This window comes from Schistocerca gregaria, chromosome 11, assembly GCF_023897955.1.
Source record: "Schistocerca gregaria isolate iqSchGreg1 chromosome 11, iqSchGreg1.2, whole genome shotgun sequence".
NCBI lineage: Eukaryota > Metazoa > Arthropoda > Insecta > Orthoptera > Acrididae > Schistocerca > Schistocerca gregaria.
Genome location: NC_064930.1, coordinates 116,363,448 through 116,386,223, shown reverse-complemented (window position 1 = coordinate 116,386,223; position 22,776 = coordinate 116,363,448). Strand labels below are relative to the sequence as shown.

At 42.0% G+C, this 22,776-nt stretch overlaps 1 protein-coding gene across 3 annotated transcripts in view; it reads right to left on the bottom strand.

Annotated features, from left to right (window-relative positions):
- LOC126295148 (protein DDI1 homolog 2-like) overlaps window positions 1-22,776 on the bottom strand; it is a 127,197-nt gene that overhangs the window by 49,098 nt on the left and 55,323 nt on the right. For all 3 annotated transcript variants that reach the window (XM_049987436.1, XM_049987435.1, XM_049987437.1), the window contains exon 5: window positions 8,244-8,348. In XM_049987436.1, coding sequence (XP_049843393.1) covers window positions 8,244-8,348 — 105 coding nt within the window. The remainder of the gene's footprint in view (window positions 1-8,243; window positions 8,349-22,776) is intronic.

Sequence of the window (22,776 nt, the reverse complement as noted above, 5' to 3'; positions counted from 1 at the left end):
GCGCACTCCCAGATAATTTATGGAATTAACTGCTCACAGTTGCTGACCTGCTATTTTGTAGCTAAATGATAAGGGATCTTTCTTTCAGTGTATTCGCAACACATTACACTTGTCTACTTGAGATTCAATTACCATTCCCTGCACCACGCGTCAATGCGCTGCAGATCCTCCTGCATTTCAGTACAATTTTCTATTGTTACAACCTCTCGATACACCACAGCATCATCCGCAAAAAGCCTCAGTGAACTTCCAATGTCATCCACCAGGTCATTTATATATAACATGCTGCATTCTGTTATCTAGGAACTCTTCAATCCAATCACACAATTGGTCTGACAGTCCGTATGCTCTTACTTTGTTCATTCATGTGAGTATGAACTACCAGTTCACACATTTTTCAGGGAAGTTTTTTGTGAAATCTGTTCTGCCAGACCTTGAGAAAACCAGCATCGATTCAACCAGTATTAGCATACTAAAAATTATGCACAATACTGCTACAGCATGCACCAGTCTTCATTGTGCTGGTGGGGAATTTAGCATTGAGAGAGGAGTCTGGAATTGAGATTACATTTCACCAAATTATTGTCCACACTCGTATAGTAAATCCTGTGATCCTTTAATTTGAAAAATAGAGGAGGAATTCATGTTTGTGGTTCACATATATATGACACTACTTTGGTGATGACGTTGTGCTGACTGAGGAGAAAAATTCTGACATAGAATGGAAGAATACTTTCATAACAAGTTTGAAAGTAGACCTGATACAATGAGACTAAAAACAAACATTAGAGCAAAAATGGCCTGGAGTCAATTTTTTAGAACTATATATGTTGTCAAAAAAAAGTAATACTATACGAGACTTATCACACAAAAACACTGATTTTTGTTGGGAAAACCATTTGCAAAGTAATGATTGCACAGTAAGCAGTAGACACACGCATGCTGGGGATTACTTGAAACTTTTTGTTTCATATGCTGCCATTTAAAAAGGAACTGTGACTAGTCACTAAGATAAGCACTGTTTTCAGGATATTAAACTGTACGTATTCATAGTATTTGATTTCTTAGATTTTTAACAAAGTTCCAGATTTAAATACTTAAAATTATATTAAAAACAAAGATTCCAAGAATTACCAAGCGAGAAAGTGCTGGTAGACAGGCACAATAAACAACACACACACACACACACACACACACACACACAGAATTTCTAGCTTTCGCAACTGACGGTTTTAAGGGAGAGGGTAAGGAGTCATTCCAATCCTGGGAGCGGAAAGACTTACCTTAGGGGGAAAAAAAGGACAGGTGTACACTCGCACACACACACACACACACACACACACACATACCCATCCGCACATACACAGACACAAGCAGACATTTGTAAAGGCAAAGAGTTCGGGCAGAGATGTCAGTCAAGGCGGAAGTACAGAGGCAAAGAAGTTGTTGAAAGACAGGTGAGGCACGAGCGGCGTTAACTTGAAATTAGCGGAGGTTGAGGCCTGGCGGATATCGAGAAGAGATGATATACTGAAGGGCGAGTTCCCATCTCCGGAGTTCGGATAGGTTGGTGTTGATGGGAAGTATCCAGCTAATTTTAGAACATATATACTAGAAATCAACAATTTACACTATCTGGTCAGAAGTATCCATACGTCCCTATGTAATGCAAAATTGGCCACCATGTTGTCACAAGAGGCAGACCTGCCAGCATGGAAGAAGTCAAGGAGTATTGCACTGTTAGTAGAGCAGCAGTAGCAGCAAAATGAGCCGGTCAGGAGAGCTCTGTTAACTTTGGACATGGACTAGTCATCGGATGTCACCTGAGTAACAAATCCAGTCAGCTGTTGGCGGTGTGGTGGTCTGGTGCAAATGGGAAGGAACAACAACAGCTAAACCAAGATCAGGTACACATCATGTACTGAAAGACTGGGACAATCAAGAAGTGCAGAGGGTGGGTAATAAACAAACTGCATGAAATCAGCAGAAGAGGTCCCCTGCGAGTTCCCGAGGTGCTACCAGCCCGCTAGAATAATGACAGCATGTGGGGAGTTAAACACTGTGAAGTATATTGGTTGAGCAACTCCTCATAAACCATATATTTCTCTAGTTAGCACTAAGCGACACTTGGGATGCTGTAGACAGCAAAGGCACTAGACAGCAGACAAATGGAAAGGAGTGATGAATCATGCTACACCCAGAGAGAACATTACCTGCCGTATGTGTAATGACAACAGTAAAGTGCACATGAGGTACTGGTACAGTACGGCACTTTTTTTCAAGGTTAGGGAGTGGTCCCGTTACTGCACTTAAGAAAACACTAAATGTGGAAGGATACGAACACATTTTACAGTAATGTGTAGTGTGTGCTGTAGGGGAACAGATTGGGGAGACGATGATTGGTTGTATTAGCATGACAATGCACTACGCCACAAAAGGACCATCTGTGAAGCAACAGTTGGTGGTCCACAACATTTCTGAAGTAGACTGGACTGCCTAGTCCCGAAATGAATGCAGCAGAGCACCTTCACTATGAGTTAGAAAATCAATTTCGCCCCAGACCCCAGTGTCCAGCATCACTACCTACTTAACTAGTGCAGAATAATGGGCTGTCATTCCTCCACGTACATCCAGATACCTCACTGAAAGTGTCCCCAGCAGAAATGAAACAATCACAAAGCTGAAGGGCGGACACACCCAATATACGAGGTGCTGTCCAAAATTTTCAGAGAACTGGTGCTGCCATCTGTTGAAAACCTTACCTTTGGACTAATGGTCACCGTCACCCTCGAAGTAGTTCCCATCTGCACGTACACACCGGTCCCAGTGCTTCTGCCACAGGTCAAACATTTTCTCGAAGTCCTGTTCTTTGAGGGTGTTTACCGCCAGAGATGCTTCTCGAATCCTCCCTAGTGTGTCGAACCGACGGCCTTTCAACTTTGGTTTCAGTTTCGGGAATACCGTATTTAATCAAATCTAAGCCGCACTTGAAAAATGAGACTCGAAATTCAAGGGGAGAGAAAAGTTTTAGACCGCACCTCCAAATCGAAAAAAAGTTGGTCAAATGTAATACGAAGCACAATTTAGGTAAAAGAATGACGATACAGCTACAGTAGTTTGGTTCGAGTCGTAAGGTTAGCAGTTAAGTTTTACCAGGTAGCCATTGCTATGCACCAGGCACTCCACCCGTATTTATGGGTACACTTCCTTTTTCACGCGCTTCGTCTGGTTTGAATCAATTGCTTATTTTTCTTTGATCTGATACGGGCCGTTCTCTTTGTTATAGGTGTTTACGTCACTCTAAGCTGAAAATGCATTACTGTATTGTGTCATGCATTGTTTGTCGCATTCTGATAATGAGTGTTTATGGCCTGTCGCCGCTCGTGGTATGGCTTGCTTTTGTGCGCGCTACCGCCGCTTACAATTTTAAAAAAGAAAGAAGAGAAGAGAGGAATCGTCTCATTAGCGAAACAATGGCAAGAGACTGCTATTTCATGTTACTTACACTGCTGCTTTCTTTGATAATGATCAACAAGAACCAAATAATACACTGTGTATGATAGCAGATGTTCTGAATGCGAGTTTAGTGAAAAATTTTCTCTGTTTGAAAATCTTTGTAGATGCCTCTTTAGTACATTACATTCTGCACAGAAATTAGAGTCATCTTAGATTTAAAAATCTAGTCAATTGTCATGCTTCATTTCTGACTGTCTCACTATTAGGCTTAAGAATAATATGAATATAAACATGACATGATATGTATAGTCTTCTGCATTTGCTGTTGTCTCACTCTAGTTTTGTAGTTTATTAGGCAGACAGGATTTAAATGAGATAGCAGAAAACATGAAAGAATACATGGCAAAATGTTTATATTCATATTATTCTTATGGTGAAGAGAATAGGCCTACTGCATGTGATTCACAGTTCATGAGAGTTCCTATTAGCAACCATCTCTTCTAATAGGTAGGAAAAAATTCAGAACATAGAGTTGGCCTTATTGGCAAACATCCATAATAGTCTTGCCAGTCGGATTTTCATAGTACATTGAAATGCTGCTACATTCGAAGATGAACAATAGAGAATTTGTATTTACTTCGTTTGATAATGTATGAAAATGCAGTGGTCGAAACTCGGGGCAGAGAAAAAAAAGCTCGTTTTCCACCTCCCTTTCTCTCTCTCTCTCTCTCTCTCTCTCTCTCTCTCTCTCTCTCTCTTTTTACTGACGCAGAGGTTTTGGCGCCAGTATTTATCTTTGTGCCTGCAAAGCATGCCTGTGTAGTGTTAGTTGTGGTGGCACCTACCAACAATTTTCAGAACTTCCGCTTACTTTGCACTCGATTCTAAGCCGCAGGCGGTTTTTTGGATTACAAAAACCGGAAAAAAGTGTGGCTTAGATTCGAGTAAATACGGTAGTGCGAAGTCGCAAGGTACCAAATCTGGAGAGTATGATGGGTGGGGTACTACCACCATATTACTTTTTGTCAAAAAGGTCCTGGTGATCAAGGACATGTGACAGGGCACATTGTCATGATGCAGCAGCAGTTCCCTTAATGCCAAAGTTCGGGCCGTCGTCGCCCGTTTCCATAGAGCTGTCGCAAAATGTCACAGTAGTATGTGGAATTCACTGTTTGGTTGGGTCGCGCGAATTCTTTTGTGCACAAATCTCTTGGTATCAAAGAAAACCAAGATCATGCTCTTCACTTTGCTATTCACCCGTCTCACTTTTTTGGGTCTCGCACAACCTGGGCTCGTCCACTGAATTGATTGTTGCTTTGTCTCTGGGTCATAACTGTAAATCCAGCTCTCATAGCCACTGATAACCCGTGACAAGAAGGTTGGATCATCTGACGAAGGTCCGTGCACACTTCGACATGCTGTGCCTTCTGATCGGCAGTCGAGATCCTTGGCACAAATTTTGTGGAGACACGATGCATGCCTAATTCATCAGTCAACATTTGTTGATGTGACCCATAAGCAATACCCTTCATCCGCAAGGTCTTGAATGATTCGATGTCGATCCGCACGAACCAACTGTTCAAGTTCAGCAACAGACCTTCCAGGAACCAAGCATGCCACTCAAACACACGTGTATGGCTCTTGCTCTGTCCCCCAAACACTTGTTGAATCACTGCAAGGGTCTCCATAGCACTTTTCCCCGAGATTTGCACAGAATTTGATACACACATGCTGTTCTGTTCGCGGATCCATCATAAAACTGCTACACACCAAACACAGTATTACAGAAATCACTGTGGACACGAAACATGACCCCCCAGCTGAATGCCACTCCGCACACCGACTCACCAGATATGCAGCTCTCACCACCTAGCAGTGCAAAGGTCTACTATTCCTACTTTCCAGGTGGCAGCACAAGTCCTGAAAATTTTGGGTTCCACGTGGTATTAATGCCCACTAATATGTGTGGCGATAACTTTGATCAGATGGTGTGTGTGCATTAAAATACGGACATAAGAAAAGAGTTTAGATTTATAGAATGCCAGCACCAATGCCGTCTAGGAGAGAGTATATCAGAGAGATATTGAGCCTCCGACTCTTGGGCAGCCGTCACCTGATCTACCACCACACGTCATCAGAGGGAGAGGACCTCGACAACATGTAGAACCTTCTTGCTCTATAATGGCACAGTGCTACATCTAGGTTTGTTTACTCTTCACAGTGGTGTGTGCTGTACTCTGTTTTTACATTCTCAGACAATCTAACATTGCTGTTTAGTGAACACTTGTTTTTATGACACTCTGCTGATTACATGTTCTATGTTTGTCCATCTTCTCCTGTGCTGGTGTCATCCGATCTGACACCCAATACTGCTAGTGTCTGCATTGCTAGTATTGTCTGTGCAGTCATTCACTGCCTGTGTTAGTCACCACTGTGTTGAAAATCATATAGGGGCTTCTTGTAACAGTTTTTTTTTCCCCATTTCTTAGTTAACAGAAGCTGCTTTTATTGCATTGTGTTACTGATTAAAATTTCTTGCGTGTTACACGCTTCGAATTACATTGTAAATATGTTGCATGCACTCTGTCCAATTTCAGCTCACATACATAATACTGGGTGTAATAAATAATTGTTTTGTTTTTGTTTCATATAAAACAGAAGCAGGTTTCATTGCATGAATTATGTAGATTTATGAACTTTGTTACTGCTTAGGAATCGATGTGAGAACTTCTTGATTTGATTGCATGTTAAGCATATTGCTTTTACTCTATTTTTCTTTGCACCTGTTTTCTGTACTTTTTCGCATTTAATGGAGAACTCCCATGTTAACAAGTTTTGACAGCATCAGTATTCAAGTTTACGACGTCTTGTCACGGAAAAAGTATGCAATTTACTTTGAAAGGGATTGCTTCTCACCACTGAGTGCTATGCCTTTTACAGTAGTTTGCAGAGTATGGATGCACATGTAGCTGAGTATGCTTTATAGCTTTAGTGACTAGTGCATTCTTCATTGCATATGCTAAAAATGCAACAGTAGTTACACAAACATGTTCACACTTTATTGATATGTACTACACGTAATATATTACAGCAGAAATCAATTTTCTATAATCATCCTACCCAATTAAAATTTGAGAGGTCCCCATTAAATGGAAGAAAGTGAAAAAAGGAGAATACGAGCAATATCCTACTATGCATTTAAATCAAGCACTTCACACACGAATCTGTAAGAAATAACAGACAGACGTGTCCACAGAATACTATCAATGAAAACAGCTTCTGCTTTATACAAAACAAAAAGATGTATGTAATCATTAACACCACCCAATATTATGGATGTGAGCAAAAATTAAGCACAAAACAAGCAACATATTTACAATGCAATTCAGACAGTGCAAGACACACAATGTCATAATCGGGAATACAATGTGGCAAAAGTAGCTTCTGCGTTCCCTCATGTCTAGTCAGAAGATTTTTACGTTTTGACATATGCTAAAGCATAATTATCTGCACTTGGTAACTGGCACACAGTCAAAAATGCAATACTGGGTTTTGCAAACAAATAATTTTACACTCAAAAGGCAACCAGGATATCATAAAATTTTACACGACAGTGAACACCAACTACGATAAGTTAACCTTCGTTTTTGATTAAGATTTCTCAAATATATTACCTTTCATTCTTACAAAAAAACCATTCAGTTTCCAACTCACACTTTAATAGGAGGCCCACACACACAGAATATAACAACATACTGTCATCAATACCACCTATTTCAAATTAGAAATACGGATTTTAGTGTCATATTTTCTTGTTCACTGACAGGTCACTTTGAGCGCTGCTGTCATTATCTGCTTCTGTGTTACAACATTGGCCTCAAACTTCTGATATTTTGTAATTCTGTGTTAGTCATCACCTGTACTCTCGTCAGTACACGTACTCTTTATGCAGTGCTTTAACGAGTACAGAGAGATGGGGAAACAGACAAATGGGTCAGGGAACAGATTGAACTGGGACGAGACGTGCTAGAAATAAAGTTGAGGTGAGTGGGACATGTAGCAGGACAACGAGTGGCAGGTGGGGAGACAGTTCTCCGCTAGACTCCCTATAAAGAAATGTCAAAAGACTGATGGCCCCAACAGCAGTTAAAAGTTAACTGCAGTAAAGTTGCACTTGACCCAATTCAACGCAAAATTCTGGTGCACTAACCTCGATCAAAGTTAAATAGAGGAGTTGACCGCAGTTAAATTTGACTGTGGCTCACGTCCTGTTTTCTAGAGATTACCAGGGTTTTATAAATGTACCGCATTAAGATGGCAGCGCATTTCAATGTGTTAGGATAGGCTCGAGGCATTGTATACTGTAGCATATGACTGAGATGAGCCGAAAAAAGCCTATTAATTAATGAATCAAACTTACCGGAAGTAGAATTAAATTGTACGACCTCAAGTGACTACATGACAGTTGGAGTTTTATACATTTTTTATATTTATGGTACCTGGAGTTTGAAACTCAAATATAATAACAATGCACAGTTAGAGTCTGCTGACTGTCAGTTAACGTCGGTGCACCACAGAAACATTTTAAATGTGGTTTACTTTAACAAGACCACCAGTTTTGTTGTTTGAGGGAAGGGAGGGGACAATCAGAAAAGAAATGTGCAGGTTGACACATATAGCTGGAGACTGGAAGTGTTGGGGAATCTAATGCTTAGGCATGATTGTGGTGCTATTGACTATATAATAGAAACACAAGCCTCCCACTGTCTGTTTTTGCTAGTCCTCACCTGGTGCCCACGCAGCATATCCAGGCCCAAGAGCATGTCCATGGGCTGTTCCTGTAGCACACTGAAGGAAGTTGTCAGGTGATCCGTTTCTATCTGCACCTGAACCTGTGGACACACAGAGAGATCATCTTTTAAGAGCTTTATCTACTGCTTTAGTGAAATGCTCCTTGTACAATGCCTGGATAGAAAATATATAAATAAATAAATTTGCAGTGACCAGAAGGGAAGGAGGAAATGGAATGAAACTTTACAGGCTGAGAGACCATGTGATGTTATTTCAGCGATCACAAAATTGAGTCAAATTTAGAAATAACTTTACCGTACGAACCCAATAACTAATATGATGCTGCACTCCCACACGCCTGGATGCACCACACCCTGATTCTTTTGGCAAGTGTGTCATATGCACACGGCGGGGAGAGGGGGGGGGGGGGGGGGGGGAGCAGCAGCAACATACTTAAGTGAATCCCTCAGTCGAACAGGAAGTGGTATGCGATTTTTCAGGCTTTGTGCGAGGGAATATGTTGGCAACAGGGTTTAGCTGAGGTTTATCAGCTGCCTATGATTGGAGACAGTGCAGGATGACTACAGTATTGGGGTAGGGAGGTAGAAATGAAAAAAAATGAGACTTTGAGTTGGTACCTTGGTCTGATATTTTGCTTCTTCCTGAGTTTACATGAACACTGGGTCATAGTTTCAATGAGTGTAGAACATAGTCCCATCAAGATTCTGTCATTACAAGGGTGTCATAAAGCTGCTGTATCCTCTCATGAGGGAAGTTAGCCCATAATTGTTGTAACTGGTCCTCAATATCCCACATGCTGGCACTGGGATGCAGTTTACATCTGAACTAGTCACACAAATGTCAGGGACAAATCTGAAAATCTTGTTGGCCATGGGAAGAACTGAACATTACACAGACACATCATGGAGACACACGTCACATGTGGAAATACAATGCCCTGTTTAAAAAGAGCCCCATGACACTGTTGCACCGAACGTAACATCAGAGCAGAGGATGTCAGTAGTCTACAATTATGTGGCCAGAGTTCCCTCAACAACTACCAGTCGTGACCTGAAGGCATTCTCGATGGCTGCCCACACATTGATGCCGAGAGTAATAACGCTGCACATCTCCAAAATCCTGGAAGAACAGTATCTTGCCCCAGGTCACTGGCACACTCATCAAGAATATATGAAGACAGTATCTTTTCTTTCAGACACATCCAAAAGAACAGATACCATTGCTGATCTTGCAGCTCTCTAAGAATGAAATTACAATGAAATCCAGACCTTCAGCTGCTTACAGGCACTGATAAATATCAACTGGAGCAGTTGAAAATGTGTGCCCCGACTGGGACTCGAACCTGGGATCTCCTCCTTACATGGCAGAAGCTCTATCTGACTGATCCATCGAGGAGACAGAGGGCAGTGTAACTGCAGGGACTTATCTACGGCATGTGTCCTATGAGACCCACATTTTCAACTTATAGTCCACACACTACATTTGTAGTGCCCCTACTCACTATAGTCATTACTCGTGACAGTCAATCTACTGATTCTCATAAGAGTTCGGGCAATGGGAAGGCATCCTCACTGAAGAAGATTATTGGCTGGTAAGCCTTATCTATATGAAGATGGTATCTGTTCTTTCGGACATGTCCAAAGGAACAGATACCACTGGTGAACTTGCAGCTCTCGAAGAATGAAATTACAATGAAATACAGACTCTTATGGGAATCGGTAGACTGGCTACCACGTATAATGAGTATAGCGGACAGGGGCACTACAATTTTAGTCTGTGGACAGTGAGATGAAAATGTGGGTCTCACGGGTAGTGTGCTAGAGATAAGCCCCTGCAGTTGCACTATCCTCTGTGTCCTTGATGGCTCAGTCAGACACAGCACCTGCCATGTAAGTAGGAGATCCCAAGTTCGAGTCATGGTCGGGGCACACATTTTCAACTGTTCCTGTGATATTTATCAATGCCTGTAAGCAGCTGAAGGTCTGGATTTCATTGTAATTTTATTCTTAGAGAGATGCAAGATCACCAGTGGTATCTGTTGTTTCAGACAGTAGTCCCAGGTTATGTTCACGGGCGAGTCCAGGTATAGTCTGAACAGTGATTCTCGCCGGGTTTTCATCTGACATGAACCAGGAACCAGATACCAACCCCTTAATGTCCTTGAAAGGGACCTCCGTGGAGGTCATGGTTTGATGGTGTGGGGTGGGATTATGATTGTTGCACGTACATCCCTTCATGTCTTTGACAGAGGAACTGTAACAGGTCAGGTGTATCTGGACGTCATTTTCCACCAGTATGTCCGCCTTTTCAGAGGTGCAGTGGGTCCCAGCTTCCTCCTGATGGATGATAATGCTCGACACCACCAAGCTGCCATCGTGGAGGAGTACCTTGAAACAGAAGATATCAGGCGAATGGAGTGGCCTGCCTGTTCTCCAGGCCTAAACCACATCGAGCACATTTGGGATGCTCTCGGTCGACGTATCGCTGCACGTCTTCAAACCCCTATGACACTTCAGGAGCTCCGACAGTCACTGGTGCGAGAATGGGAGGCTGTACCCCAGCAGCTGCTCGACCACTTGATCCAGAGTATGCCAACCCATTGTGCGGCCTGTGTACGTGTGCATGGTGATCACATCCCATGTTGATGTCGGGGTAAATGTGCAGGAAACAGTGGCGTTTTGTAGCACATGTGTTTCGGAATGATTTCTCAACTTATCACCAATACCGTGGACTTACAGACCTGTGTCGTGTGTATTCTCTGTGTCCCTATGCTATTATTGTCGTTTTTGTGTAGTGCCACGTTGTGTGACACCACATTCTGCAATTATCCTTAATTTATGAGCATGAGTGTACATCACTTAAATTTTGTTCTAGAAATTTTATAAGAAGGTCTTAACAGCACAATCTGTGTCTTTCTTATAGTGCCTACCAGTTCATTTTTTTCAGCACACTCTCACCTATGTTGAACACACCAGTGACTGATTGTACTACCCTTCTTTGTATCCTTTCAATATCTGCTGTCAGTTTTACTTGGTATGGGTCCCACACACTTGAGCAACATTTTAGATTGGGCCACATGAGTGTTTTGTATGCAGTCTCCTTTGTAGACGCATTGCACTTCTCTAGTATTCCACCTATGAACCGAAGTCTGCCATTTGTTTTACTTACTACTGAATCAATGATCGATTCCATAACTCTACAAACTGTTATAGCCAGGCATTTGTACGGGCAGACTTATTCCAGCTGTGACTCACTGATATTATTGTGATAGGAGGCTCTGTCTTTTCGTTTTGAGAAGTGCACTAGTTTACATTTATGAACACTAATAGCAAGTTGCTGATCTCCGAGTCATTTTGAAATCTTATCAAGTTCTGAATGAATAGTTGTGCAGCATTTCTCTGACATACTTCATTATTGATAACTGTGTCATTTTCAAAAAGCCTGAAGTTAATATTAACACTGCCAAGAAGTCCATTGATATACATTATGGACAGCAAAAGTTCCAACACCCTTCGCAGGGACCGTCTTGAAGTTACTTCTACATCTGCCAATGACTCTCCATCCACGGTAACTACTGCATGCTCTATCTAGCATTTCTTTGACATCAGATTTAAAAAAACAATGGAAATTATGCAGGTAAGTAGAACAAAGCGTGTAGGATATGGGGAAAAATATTTTTTAATAATATTTACAGCATTTTCCTTCTTATTAAATATGCATTTTATTTAAAAAATATCCCCTGCATATAGAGAACGAATCTAAAACCAACGGCACACGGACCATGCTGTCGAAGGTCAACATTGGGAGTGCCGAGTTCAACGTGCTGCTGGACGCTCAGAAACAATGCGACTTGTGCGTATGGTACGTGGGCTCCAACGTGGTGTATGCTATCACAACACACTCCAGTGGCAGTTGCAGGATGTTTCTAGTTTGTAAATAAAGGGGCGTGCACATGTTTTAAGATGAAAAGGAAAGTACTACGTCCAATCAGTAAGGACACAGGCATATAAAATTTCCATCACAAACAGTGTGATACAAATTTGCAGTAGTTCTCCACATAAGATAAACGTTATTTCCATCTTTCTCCCATTTCAGTACAATCCCAAGGTCATTATTCTTACTTGATCACTGTTCCTACGCAGTACCAGAATCTTTGCAACATGTGAATTACAAATATATAAAGATATTTTGCTCCTTTTTCTTTTACAAGTAGTGCAACCTGTCCTGTAGATTAAGTCAATCTAAAAAACTCACTTCTCAAAAAAAGGCCAACTTATATTTGCATAACATCAAATATTATTGTACATACTTATATTAAACTAATGATACGGCATCTGAACCTATTAAAAATGTGAATGTTAGGAAAAAAAATTTGATATGGCAAGACGCGAACCACTGCTATAACATTCATCAGTAATGCTCTCACTAGGTTTTTTTTATGTTTAATCTCAATTTGTTTGATACTGTTTGTTGCATTTGTTCGGAGCGGATGTCCAAGACACCCGTTCAAGTTCACCAATGATCCATTTACTCAGTTTTTTTTTTTTATTGGAGAGGGCAGCTAACCCTCCGAATGAACATGCTGAGCTACCGTGCTGGTGTTAAATTGCTGACAAATGTTTGTTAGCCAATTCTAGCATGTTGCCACTTGCTAAAGGCTTTAATTGTAGCCACGTCACTAATCAAAATTTAATTATAACAAATTGTACCAAGAACAATGTGTTTTTGGTGGATCCTCAGTGTGTTGTTGCCTTCAAATGCCATTACGTAATATGCACAGTGAGTCTCAATTTGCTGGTGCTCAGAACGGCATTTATATATGTAAGCTTGAAATGAATGTCAATATGGCACCTCACAACTCCATGCTGAAGGGAGATGGCATGCATGTGATTTAGGTGGCGCTGTGCCACCTGATTGGTCAACACTCAGAATATCTGACATGTTGGATATAGCTCTGCACATTCAAATGTGCTATTTCATGCTACGATGTCAGAAACTTGGCATGCTCAATGTGCAGATGCGCAGTCCATGTGCCAATGCCTTAAACACCACTCAGTAGGAACACGAAATCCTGCAAGTGTCGTTAGAGAGAGTGATGTGTACCGTGAGCTGTATAAAACAGGTAAGGAATCAACTTTGTTTCTGCCAAAGAAACTGCAGTGCCAGACAGTAACTATGATTACTTTCAGAGAGTTTTGTGGGAATATTTCACCACTTAAACTGTTTTCTAGACTATCACATAGTTCAGATGTGTGATTTGTATTTTCCCTAGGATTGTAAACAGAAACAAAACACCATTTAATTTGTTGGTTGTCCTGTTGGACTAGGGAACGATGGGGAAGGAAGTCGCCCTTTCAAAGAATCCATCCCACCATTTGCCTGATACGATTTAGGGAAATCACGGAAAACCTAAATTAGGATGACTGGACGCAGGTTTGAACTGTCATCCTTCCAAATGCAAGTCCAGTGTGCTAACTACTACACCAGCTCACTCGGTGCCATTTAATTGAAAGATTTATTTGAACAGGTACAGGAAGTTCTGAGCTATTTTTCAGTCTACTCACCACCAGAATTCAGACATTCGTCATGCCGTGTGGCCAATTTTTGTATCTCCGTGTCACAGAAGTCTGCCACCTGGGATTGGAACCACTGTAACACAACCATTTCTGCATATCTGTCAACCGGAAAATGCTGACTCCGGCCAGACAGGAATTTCTTGAGGTTCGGGAACGGATGAAAGTCACTGGGAGTGAGGTACGTGCTGTAGGGAGGACGATCTAGCATTCCCCCCTCCCCCCAACAGAGTGTTTGCAACAGCTCTGTTATCAATTAAGCCACATGCAGCCGAGCGTTATCATGCAGCAAGACAAAACTGACACTTTGCATCATACAGTGCTTATTTTGAATGGTCACTTGCGTTGATACCTACCTGGTGCACAATTTCTGGAACAACAGGTGCTCCGTGACAATGCGCCATGACAATTTCGAGGACAGAGAGCGGCACATCCGTGGGAACTGAGTGGTGAGTTCCGTGATTGTGAAGTGACAATTCTCCGTAATGTGTTATCACACAAGCTAAAAAATATCATGTGTAATGACTGATGGCCTCCTACCGTGTTGTTCTTTGTGAACATTGTGGCAAGCTGCTGCAAAGTCTCTGCACCATCAATGCACTACCTGCTTGCTCATGATGACAAACCAATAGTTAAGGGCACAGCAGAGAATTTCAAAAAGGACTATGCTTCGTCCATTCAAAAATATCACCACCAACCACATTTTGCACATGGTAGGAGCAACCACATTTTGCACATGGTAGGAGCTGAAATATGAGCCTCCTGTTCCAATCATATCTGCTGAGAAGGGTATCATGCGGTTCGACAGTGGTAGTTCGGAAGCTTCCGCACAGAGACTCCTAATCGGGCTAAAGTAAAAGACATCAGTCGTCAAATGGATTCGATGATGATAGACTGTATTAAGATGACATAAGATGGATGTATGTCCAGAAGAATAAACAAAACACTCGTACTCTAGTTTTGAATGGAGAAGGGACCAGTATAAAAGGAGGAGGGTGGTTCAATCCGTTCCACAGGAAGTACCACTCAGGACACGTAGGACGTTGAGGGACTAGGTACAGTGTGCAGTCAAGTAAGGCACATGGGAGGACCATGAAAGTTTCCTAATAAGCATGAGCACCAGGAATTCCATAATTTCAGTGTAGGGAAAAGCAACTGGACCAAGATGTAAAGACAGTGGATGAAACCAATTGCACTGCCAGAAACAAACTATTTTGTCATCAGTACAAAAATGAAAGCCATTATCGATGCTCCACGGGTAAAGACAATCGAGACATTGCTGAAGATGCTGCTCAAGGAGACAAACCAATGGAGAACTGCAATAGATTACAAAGTTGTTGACAAAAAGGGAGCCAGAGATGCCTCTTGGGAAATAGTCCATAACAGGGTTGATGGCTACAGCACAGAGGACTATGTTCAGGATGGAGCGTTGAGGCACCACTTTCTCCGAGAAAAAGGTTTCCAACAAAGCAGAACCAACACGTACCTTGAAAACACTGTCTTTTAAAAATTCTTGAAAGAAATGGGACAGCTGGGCTCGGAAGCCACACGGAGGACACCAGTCCTCCAGAAGGTATCATGAGTTTTCTCCAAATCAAAAAAACATGGGCACACTCAGGTATTTCCGCAGAAACCATTCATGACATGGATTGACAAAGTGACAAGATGGTCAACTGCAGAACGATGTGCACAAAACCCACATTGCGTATTTATTAGTAGATTGCAAGAATCACGCCACCATACCAGGCATCCATGAATCATATGCTCCATTACCTTGCAAGAACAGCATTTGAGAGAAATGGGGCAGTATGTAGAAGGAAGGTGTTTGTCCTTACTAGGCTTCAGTATGGTTATGACAGTGGCTTCATGCCAATGTCTGGGAAATGTACCATCTGCCCAAATGTAATTGTACGTATGAAGGAGAAAGTGTCTGCCTGCAGGAGAAAGTTGCTGAAACATCTAAATGTGAACATTGTCCACCTTTGGGGTAGAGGATTGAGATGGGGTGACAGCATGGTCAAGTTTCCTCGTAGTAAAGGCAACACTGTAGCATTCACAATTCTGAGAGGAGAAGGGTATCACCCGATCCTTCTCTACTCATTTCCGAGGGAGGAAGGCAGGATGCTAGTGAGTGAAGCTCAAAATCTCCACAAAATAGACCCAAGATGTTTGAGATGGCAATAGGCTTCACAATAACATCAATGCTACAGTCAAGCCAGAAATTGGGAAATGAAACTCAGTCCCAGAGAACCGACAGAGATTGTCACACACGACAGAAGAGGGTGCAAAACTGCTGAAAGAGCTAGTAAATGAAATTAAGCAAGCTTTTTTGCAATTCCAGAGAATGCAACGACACTGGGCACGCAACTGTTTACAACAAATACAGTTCTGCATGCGAACCATGTCGTGGCTTGCCTCAGTCCACCATTGGACGGGGACTTGGTGTGGTGTTGATTGAGAAAGTCAGCCAAGAGGGAACCTCTCGGACACGCTCTTAAAGAGTCCCAAAGGGGATGGTGGGCACTAAAGTTGCTGAGCAGCAAAAAGGGGTGAGGGAGATGACCAATAAGCCCTGGTAACAGCGAATAATGAAGTGATGTAGACTTTACAAAGAGGAAAGGTGAAACGAGGAAGGAAAACAGACTGCAACAGCTTGCAGCCAGCTGTGCAATTAGATGATTTGTCTATGGACATAATCCTGAATGAGCAGCATCATTCCTCCACCAAATGCTGTCCTCGGGTGGAGGGGAGGGGGGCGGGCAGGTGAAGGTCAGAGCAGACTGGAAGAAAACACAAAGGCAGAAAAGAACTGGATACTGCAGGAGCAGCCATAGTTCTTACTTGTTGGATCGAATGCTATGACCATTTCATTGTAGGAGAGTCATAATGGGAAATGGGAAAGAGAAAACAAACGATGGGCAGTCAACTCAGTAGCTCCCGAGTGCCACCCTTCAAAGACACATGCTACAGGGCACAGAGGCTGGAGGATTCTGTTCCATGAAATCTACGGAGGGACTGGCATTCTCCCTCCCGCGAGGGTATCACATGGCGACACTGTTCCAAGAGGATCTCCAAGTAGGGGAAGGAGAAGACCATTTGCCTCTGTTCAATTTCTTCGAGCCTTTACAGTCAGCAGACAAAGACTCAGATGTTCGTTGGCTGGAGGGACATAAAACGTCTTCACAGGAGTGTTCCTTTTGTCTTTTCTGGCCTGCAGGTTGTGTAGTAGGTGATTTCACCATGGGGTGGGGGGACGAGTGGGGGGGAGGGGGGAGGGAGCGAGATTTGGTGGCTTGCTGCGGAGGTGTAGGAGGAGACTAGGAGCTTCCGTAATACTGGCAATTACACAACTGCACTACTGAATTGGGTGTTGCAAGTTTGCAAGGCCATGTCGTTTGTGGAGCAATGTGTAGCAAGTATGGTACTACAAGTGCCGGATGGTAAAATGCATGGCTTTCGACTAGCCAACAACTTGCAAGCAACAGAGTGAGATCAGGGTGCGGCACCATTCATAGTAGGATATTAAAAACACACCATCAGGCAGTAACTGTAATTTATTTATTACTCTTATGTCAATAGTTAGAGGTATGCCATTTACTAATGTGTAAGTCATTGTCCATTGTGTGGATCACTTTTTGAATATGACTCCTGTCAAATGATATCCCCTCTGCACAACACATTCATCTAGGCATCTTTGGAAGTTTTCCATAACTCAGCGTAACGTATTCCCTGGGACATCACCGAGAACAGTTCTGATGCGATCCTTCAAACTTACCTTCTGAAACTCAGGAAAAAATGGCGAGGGGGGGGGGGGGGGCAGGGGAGAGTGGGGGCGGGCGCATTCAAATGAGGGGAAAATGAAAACATTGTTGTACTATTTAGCAGAACCAGGATTTCATACTGGTGTAGGAGAAGACTTAGTTATTCGACCATTGTACATCATATGTAACCAAAAGTATCTCGTGTTGAAAAGCTCTGACAAAGTTCTGGTTTGGAATAGATGAAAATGTGATGTATTCTTAAGATTTTGTTTGCATAATGTGTTCACTTAACGTTGATACAAAAAAAATTTCCTCGTGTTGAAAATTCAGTAACATTGCCAGAAGACGCATTTTCGGAACTGTCTGTATATCATCTTAATAATTAGGTGCTGCACACAAAACTAAAATTGAAATGTAGCGCAACTCTTCCAGAATTCCATATTTGTACTTCTAACCATTTGCCCGTTTGAGCGAGTTGACTGAACTGTAAGATTATGCACGTGTTCTGTGCCAGACACAGCAGAAGACACACACCAAGAACATCAAGACGGAGGGGAGGTAGTGATAAAGACCTCCCTCCTCTGAAAAAAAAAATATGTTTCAAATTTTTTATTCATGCAAAATTCAGAGCTCTCTGACAGACTGTTCTTTTGCTCTGAGAAAGTTCTGCGGAGGCTGTTTTCTATTTGGTTCACATGACTGCATTATCAGTTTTACTTTTCCAGAAAAACAGGAGAGTTGTGGATTAGCTGCCCTGCAAGAGGTAGGTGGAATTCCCCCTGCCCCCACTGTTCTCATTTATTTACACTTGCAACCACCAGCTACATTTTAGTGTCCGCACTATACCGACTACAGGCTTCAGGGGAGACCTTCCTTTTATGTGCAAATAGTTATTGTCTGTACTAGCTTTAAAGTACCTTGTCAGCTCTATTTATTCTTATGCATGGATAAAATCAAACAATGGAAAATCCAGGATGGAATAATAACAATATTATGAAAATGACATGTTGTTACTCAACATACAGAGGAGACATTGAATCACAGACAAGCATGCAGAAATAAATAAATACATAAATAAATTTATTAATTACAAAACTATTTGTAACAAACTTAACTTTCGGCAAAAAGGCATGCTTCCAAAGTAGAAAATGCGCACACATTAACACAAGCACAACTCGTACACACATGATCACTGTCTCCGGCCGCTGAGGACAGCCTCAGTGACCAAAGACAGTGGTTACACTAGTTTAGAAGGAGCCCTTTCGCTGAAACTTAAATGTATAGCAGTCTTTTTGTTGTACCTGTCTGCAACTCGATATGTCCTCTATGTGGTGAGTAACAATCTATCTGTTTCAATATATGATTGTTAAGTATGGGTTGCACTGCCAACAAAACGGCTCTGCAGTGTGCTTACCAAGGCTCAAATGCTATACACTTTAAATATCAGTGTTTTGTAGATTTTGTGATCATTGAAGTGGCTGGGAAAAGAAACCTAATATCACGGAACACCTTGAATCACAGAAGCATTTTGTTTACTGGTACGAAAATTCTGCTGCTTCTCAACAAAAACAACCATTTCCCGAAGCAGAAAATACCTGCTGAATGTTTCACAATTGTAAATATTCCACTCAAAAAGCTCTAATTAAAGAGAATAAAACATATTCTCTCATTATTATAATTATTATTATTATTACAATAGAATCTCATTTTACATTTTCCGATTTTGCATTTTTCGCAATTCTACATCAAACATTTGTAGCTCCTGTGAAAACCTGCAAGATTAACGCAAAAATTCCCCAATTTTACATTTCTTCCTAGTAAGGTTTACCTTGATTCTAAGTTCTTGCTCATCGTCTCGCTTGACTTTGTCCCATTTTCTTCCTATTGAAATTTGATGTAACTGAACAAGTTATAAGTGGTCCAAAAGGCAGACAGTTCATAACACAGGTAGTGGCAGAATTAAGGGAATATGTAAGGCCGTTGTGGAGAGGGGAGATGTGAGAGAAGAAATGCTGACGTAATCCACAATAGATGTTGTCATCGTGACTTGCAACATTTAATTTCACTGTACAATTATGATACAACTATTGATACAGGGTGTTTCAAAAATGACCGGTATAGTTGAAACGGCAATAAAAACTAAACGAGCAGCGATAGAAATACACCGTTTGTTGCAATATGCTTGGGACAACAGTACATTTTCAGGCGCACAAACTTTCGAAATTACAGTAGTTACAATTTTCAACAACAGATGGCGCTGCAAGTGATGTGAAAGATATAGAAGACAACGCAGTCTGTGGGTGCACCATTCTGTACGTCATCTTTCTGCTGTAACCGTGTGCTGTTCACAACGTGCAAGTGTGCTGTGGACAACATGGTTTATTCCTTAGAACAGAGGATTTTCCTGGTGTTGGAACTCCACCGCCTAGAACACAGTGTTGTTGCAATAAGACGAAGTTTTCAACGGAGGTTTAATGTAACCAAAGGACCGAAAAGCGATACAATAAAGGATCTGTTTGAAAAATTTCAACGGACTGGGAACGTGACGGATGAACGTGCTGGAAAGGTAGGGCGACCTCGTACGGCAACCACAGAGGGCAACGCGCAGCTAGTGCAGCAGGTGATCCGACAGCGGCCTCGGGTTTCCGTTCGCCGTGTTGCAACTGCGGTCCAAATGACGCCAACGTCCACGTATCGTCTCATGCGCCAGAGTTTACACCTCTATCCATACAAAATTCAAACGCGGCAACCCCTCAGCGCCGCTACCATTGCTGCACGAGAGACATTTGCTAACGATATAGTGCACAGGATTGATGACGGCGATATGCATGTGGGCAGCATTTCGTTTACTGACAAAGCTTATTTTTACCTGGACGGCTTCGTCAATAAACAGAACTGGTGCATATGGGGAACCGAAAAGCCCCATGTTGCAGTCCCATCGTCCCTGTATCCTCAAAAAGTACTGGTCTGGGCCGCAATTTCTTCCAAAGAAATCATTGGCCCATTTTTCAGATCCGAAACGATTACTGCATCACACTATCTGGACATTCTTCGTGAATTTGTGGCAGTACAAACTGCCTCAGTCGACACTGCGAACACCTCGTGGTTTATGCAAGATGGTGCCCGGCCACATCGCACGGCCGACGTCTTTAATTTCCTGAATGAATATTTCGATGATCGTGTGATTGCTTTGGGCTATCCGAAACATACAGGAGGCGGCGTGGATTGGCCTCCCTATTCGCCAGACATGAACCCCTGTGACTTCTTTCTGTGGGGACACTTGAAAGACCAGGTGTACTGCCAGAATCTAGAAACAATTGAACAGCTGAAGCAGTACATCTCATCTGCATGTGAAGCCATTCCGCCAGACACGTTGTCAAAGGTTTCGGGTAATTTCATTCAGAGACTATGCCATATTATTGCTACGCATGGTGGATATGTGGAAAATATCGTACTATAGAGTTTCCCAGACCGCAACGCCATCTGTTGTTGACAATTGTAACTACTGTAATTTCGAAAGTTTGTCTGCCTGAAAATGAATGAATATTGCAACTAACGGTGTATTTCTATCGCTGCTCGTTTAGTTTGTATTGCCGTTTCAAATATACCGGTCATTTTTGAAACACCCTGTAGGTTGCAGTAGAAATGGGAAACAAGACACTCTATACCAATTGTTCCAGACCAACTCGTATATGTGACAAAGGGGTCCACCAGCCACCACCTTTTCTTGTGCCACTTATATCTCAGTCTAATCTTTTTGCGGATATTTCTTATGTCCTGCATTCAGCGAAAATATCATTCATTAACCTTTTAAATTCAAACACCGAGTCTCAAATAATATGCTCAGGCATAGCTGAGGAAAGGTTGCCCATTTCCACCTAGTGAACGCTTATTGGCTGGTGACTTGCTAAGCCACCCAATAAGCCAGCGGAGCCACCCCACCAAGCCACGTAAAATGAGCACACGTACAGGATGTGTGGAGAGGGTGAGTGGCCTTTCAGTGACAGGAATGCAGGTAGGGGTGAAAGTATTTTCTGGTGCAGACGATGACCAATGACGTTAGGTGGAAACACAGCAAGGGTTTTGCGATAGCACACTTTAAAGATTTTTGTGTTCAAATAAGACATGATACAGTTGCGACAACTACATACACTACTCATGTATATACACTGCACGACACACTGTAGTTTGTAGACACTGGCAGCAGTGATAGGGGGCATGAAGCGAAACTGTAGCACCTGAGTTTTCTGCCAAATTTACATTTTACACAATATACAGAAAGTCAGAGCCAACTTATTATAAGCATGTAACACCAATTGGGGAAGCAAACTCATTTTATCAATTCTTCGTTTCTCTCATCAAGCCTAAAATAACACTTTCACAGTGGTGAGCATATGAAGGGCACCTCATAAGGAAAGCATTAAACAATAACAGCAATGGTGACAAAGTATGTCTGCATTTATGCTCCCGATTTAACCACTTAGCTGCTGTGATGTTTTAGGTTCAATTCAACATGTCCATCAATTTTTGCTTTTTTTCTGGGTGAGCACAAAGGATAATCTCTCAAAAAAAAATGTTTTAAATGAATAATTTGTAGTCACAGCATGTAGGAAAACAGCTCTATTACCTTGTACCCACATACCACTTCCAATGTTTTGACGAGTTTTTACTTGCTGTAGTGCTGAGTTTCTTGAGACGAGGATATAAGATGAACATCAACAAAAGCAAAATGAGGATAATGGAATGTAATCGAATCAAATAGGGCGATTCTGCGGGAATTAGATTAGGAAATGAGACAATGAAAGCAGTGAGTTTTGCTTTTTGGGGAGCAAAATAACACACGATGGTCGAAGTACAGACAATATAAAATGTCAACTGGCAATGGCAAGGAAAGCGTTTCTGAAGAAGAGAAATTTGTTAACATCCAGTATTGATTTAAGTGTCAGGAAGTCGTTTCTGAAAGTATTTGTATGGAGTGTAGCCATGTATGGAAGTGAAACGTAGACAATAAATAGCTTAGACAAGAAGAGAATAGAAGCTTTCGAAATGTGGTGCTACAGAAGAATGCTGAAGATTAGATGGGTAGATCGCATAACTAATGAGGAGATATGGAACAGAACTGGGGAGAAGAGAAATTTGTGGCACAACTTGACTAGAAGAAGGGATCGGTTGGT